Source organism: Glandiceps talaboti, chromosome 9, assembly GCF_964340395.1.
Source record: "Glandiceps talaboti chromosome 9, keGlaTala1.1, whole genome shotgun sequence".
Lineage (NCBI taxonomy): Eukaryota > Metazoa > Hemichordata > Enteropneusta > Spengelidae > Glandiceps > Glandiceps talaboti.
The window spans coordinates 17,679,730-17,684,291 of NC_135557.1; the positions used below are offsets into that span (position 1 = coordinate 17,679,730).

Here is a 4,562-nt window from a genome sequence, read left to right on the forward strand (position 1 = left end):
CGACTGTATATTCGCATATCGCGCTGTGGTCGTGGTCTGAAGTCCTCGCCATCGAATCCTCGCCGCGCTGCTGGGGAGTGGTAACACCAAAGTGAAGTTACTAATATTTCCACCTGCACCATTTGTTGATCTTTGCAGAATATCACCTGTGTTACGCATTTAACAGTCACATCTGACTGAACAGCAGTTCCAGAGCTCACATTTGTAAGTAGGTCGTTGAGAAAATATATCATACTCGTCTGCACAGCTCAGACGTTTGCGTCGAAAACCCAATCAACAAGTCAACATGACGTCAACAGTTCAAGAAGAGGTATGTCACGAACACCACATGTTACAAGTTATTAAGGGTTTGTTTAATAAACCCGATCTCAGTGACATGTGTTTGGTTGTTGGTAAACATCAATATCATCTCCATAAGTCTGTGATATTTCCGCAAAGTGAACCTATGCGGTCTCTTTTCAACTCCGCATCTACTGCCATAGCAAACTCAGCTGATCACGATGACCTGTATGCCGCAGTACATGAGGTCAACCATACACAAGAGTGCGTGTCTGTGTTGCCGCAGTTTCTGGAGTATTTTTATACGGCGAAGTTAACGATTAACGCCAGAAACGCCGTGCCTTTATTATTGCTGGCTTATACTTACAAAGTTATGGCTTTAGCTGTGGACTGTCGCAAATTCGTGAGGAGATACCTCGCATTACCACAAGCAGACGTTGAGGTCGTCGTTCGCTGGTACATGCACCTGGGACTTCGCAGTGTCGACTACCACAAGTGGATCACAGAGGAGTGTTTACTAGTGCTGAAACAAAGACTACAAGAAGTCATGCAGTGTCAAGAAATGTGGCTGAGATTTCCATTGAAAGACATTTTGACATTCCTTCAGAGTTCAGAAGTGCAGGTGAAAGATGAATACAGTCTTTACCGAGGCCTGGTTGATTGGTTGACGGAGACGTTTTGTGACAGCCAAGATGAACTGAGATCTCATTTGATGGAGTGTTTGGAGTTTATACGATTTCCGATGATGTCTACATCCCAACTTGCCCGAATTCAAGTAAGTTTCATGTACAAGACTCGTCCGAGAGCCAAACAAGTACATGTATTTCCCTTTCCCTTATTCAAGTTTGCATTCCAATAGGTGTATTAGGCCTAAACTAATTGTTTGGTTCCAGTTACCCAACCCTACCTTTTTTTTTACTGCCGACCCTATACATTTTTTAAGGTATTCGTGAACAAAATAATAAATCGGCAAATCGCGAAAATTGCGAAGTCGCGAAGAATAGTGGATACGGAAACTGACAATATAAAAGTTACTGTTCTTCCGATCTGATGGGAAGAAAGCAATAACACAGAGACCATATGGAGAAACAACGGAAAACCTGACTACCTGAATCAGACAATCACACCTGAAAAAAATTAACAGCGACAACAACAACAACAACAACAACAACAACAACAACAACAACAACAACAACAAATCTACCTATCAATCCATTCTAGAATGGATGGATAATCTGAACCTCAATTTTTTTTAGGCCTATGGGCGTCGACTGTCAAGTAATTAGTTGTAATTTTGACCAGGAAATCTTGTAATTTCTCGAAAATAAAGTAAAACCATGCGATTTTAAAATGGTATGATCCTGTCCTTCGGATTGTCATCTAATATTTTATCGCAAATAATGAAAATATGAAAATTTTGGGCCTGGTGATTGATAAAACATTATCCGAATTTCTGCGCTATTTACTCGACTACGTACCTTCGCTCAGGTTATTTTCTTTTCAAATACACACCGTGAATATGTCTGCAAATTCTCAAACGCGGATACAAAGGGGTTTGGTATTAAAGATCTGTTGGTTGTTTTATTTGATATCCGGTCGAAGAATTTCAACGTGTATCGCTGACAATTGGTCAAAAAATCCACAATTCTTTGAAATAATACCAAATGAAAAATAGTAAGAAAACTGTTGTGTTTCTGGTAACAGAACCGACCCTAGTTTCATTTATAAGCTACCGACTGTAAACATTTAAAAAAAAAAAAAATTGAAACAAATTTCAAATTTTGTAGTCAAAGTATTTAAATAGTATGCTAAATTCTTTGTTAAAATCCCACGCCAGAGAAATCAATCGAATATTCCAAAAAATGCACATGTAAGTTGAATTTTCACATATAGTCTGCATAATTAACTCCGTCTTATAACCGTCTTGATTTAGTTCTTGTACACCTCACATCACATAAGTATTGTAACCGACGATTACATTGTTTTTGGCTCTAAGCAATTTCTCACCAGCAAAATTTGAAGAAAAAAAATAAAATAAAACCCCGACCTACCTACCCACTTTGCTGGCTATGTTATAGGCAACCATTTTTTGCCAAGTTTTTACACAATTATACCTTAGGTTGTTATAATTAGGCAAAATAACAGTTCAGTGGATTTTTTTCGGTGCACTCATATAATCAGTCTAGCCTCAGGTCGAAAAATCGTTATTTTTTCACTCAACTTTGCAACAGTGTATCATCTATCGATACTTACTTGCCAATCAAAAATTTCTTTCCAAATACTTCAAGATACAAAAAAAATATGCAATTTGGACCGTGCTGAACCCAGACAAGCTTTCTTAGAAGTTGTGCTCCCTCATATTTAATACTTAAAAAAATATATATATACTTTAAAAAATAAATTGCCATAACAATTGTTCATAATTCTCGTGATATAGAATTGTGTTGTATTAGTATGAGATACATATTTTTTTTGAAGATCTCCGGAATCTCGGCCCCAGACCAGTAACTCTACCGAATTTTATTTTCATTTATAGGATACCTGCATGCTTTGTCAAAACCACCATAAGCTCTATTACTCGTACTTGCTAGACGCTTACCGGTACCACAATGACGCAGACCATTCTACTTTCTGGGGTCATCCAAAATACGAGGTACGGAAGTACTTCAGTCCCCCAGACAGACGACCGGTGTCTGACGATAACCGTACCTATCCGTCTGTTGGTGGGACAAGAAGGGAAAATAGAGGACCTCCCCCAGCAGCAGCAGGTAATGACAGCAGTGACAACAGTAACATAAACGGGAGTCTACCGGATGGTGCCCACGATGATATCCACACTAGATCTGAGAGTAAAAGAACAGAATTAAAAACACCAGTCGATGAAACATATCGCGTAGAAGAAAATATATCACCAGGTACAGATGAAGGCCATGGCCAGAATGAAGATGATCTAATCACAAACAACACACATACTGTATCTGAACCAGGGCAGGAGGAGGACGCTCACCAACCATTTTCTGGTGCGAGAAACATCGATACTTCCGAAGATTGTAAAGATGATGTTGAAGCTGGCAAAACTGAAGATCATTTAATAGATGGTGGGGTATCTAATGACACGTCACTTCCTTCTCCATTTGAGTCTCTCCCGAGTCAGGAATCTGGTTCTTGTTCTAATGAGAGTGAGCGATTCCAGGAGGAAGGTCATACTAATGACGATGTAAGCGAGCATCAAGTACCGAGACCAGGTAGTTCTGGTACAGAGAGTCAGGAAGGCGGCGATGCAGATGTAGAATGTACAAGCATGCATATAGATGACGAGGCACATATCAATGATGATGATGGTGATGGTGACGATGATGGTGATAGTGATGGTGATGGCGATGATGATGATGATAATGATGATGATGGTGGTGGTGGCGGTGGTGGTGGTGGTGGTGGTGGTGGTGGTGATGATGATGATGATGATGATGGGCGAAATGGAGATAATGAAAACAAGGAAAATGATGACAACAACAATACAACAGAGATGCAAACAGAAACGAACAGGCATGATAGTTTTACGGACAAGAAAAATGTAAACGGACATCAACATGATGAAGACCACTCACCTCCCAGTACTACACATGACGAAAGTGATGTTGAGAATCTACCACCAACAGAAAATACGGAGTTGTCACAAACAGAACCAATGGCACGTCAGAATAATGGATATCCTGGACATAGCAATGGAAATGGTCTGTAGGATGACGTCAACATAGAAACTTCGGGGACAGTATCTCAGCACTCTGCACATGCGTACTTAATGTTTATGGATGTTGCCTTATGCCACTGACATGACAATAGATTCAAGTCTGGAAGCAACTAAGATCTGTTCTAGCAAACATTCAGTGTTAACTGACATTTTCAGCGCCATTGAATGGAACAATATTCTAATTGGTTTTTTTTGACCGATGTATTGATAGATAAACAGACAGATAACAGACAGATAACAGGCAGACATACAGACAACAGACAGTCAGTCAGTCAGACAGACAGACAGGTAGGCAAACACTCAGACAGACAGACAGACAGACAGACTGACTGACTGGTTGGTTAGTTGTTGGTTGGCTAGTTGACTGACTTACTGACTGACTGACTGGTTGGCTGGTCGGTTGGTTGACTGACTGACTGACTGACTGACTGACTGATGACTTACTGGTTGACTGACTGACTGGCTGACCGACTGACTGACCGACTGGTTAGTTGGTTGGTTGGTTGGTTGGTTGGTTGACTGACTGACTGAC

The 4,562-nt window shown here is 40.3% G+C and overlaps 1 protein-coding gene across 1 annotated transcript in view; it reads left to right on the forward strand.

Annotated features, from left to right (window-relative positions):
- The window catches only part of LOC144439896 (uncharacterized), a 4,163-nt gene extending 142 nt beyond the window's left edge, over positions 1 to 4,021 (forward strand). Inside the window, exons 1-2 of the mRNA XM_078129127.1 lie at positions 1 to 1,054; positions 2,816 to 4,021. The exon at positions 1 to 1,054 is cut by the window's left edge and continues 142 nt beyond it. Of these exons, the coding sequence (XP_077985253.1) occupies positions 287 to 1,054; positions 2,816 to 4,021 (1,974 nt within the window). The 5' untranslated portion in view covers positions 1 to 286. The remainder of the gene's footprint in view (positions 1,055 to 2,815) is intronic.
- The last annotated feature ends 541 nt before the right edge of the window (positions 4,022 to 4,562 follow it).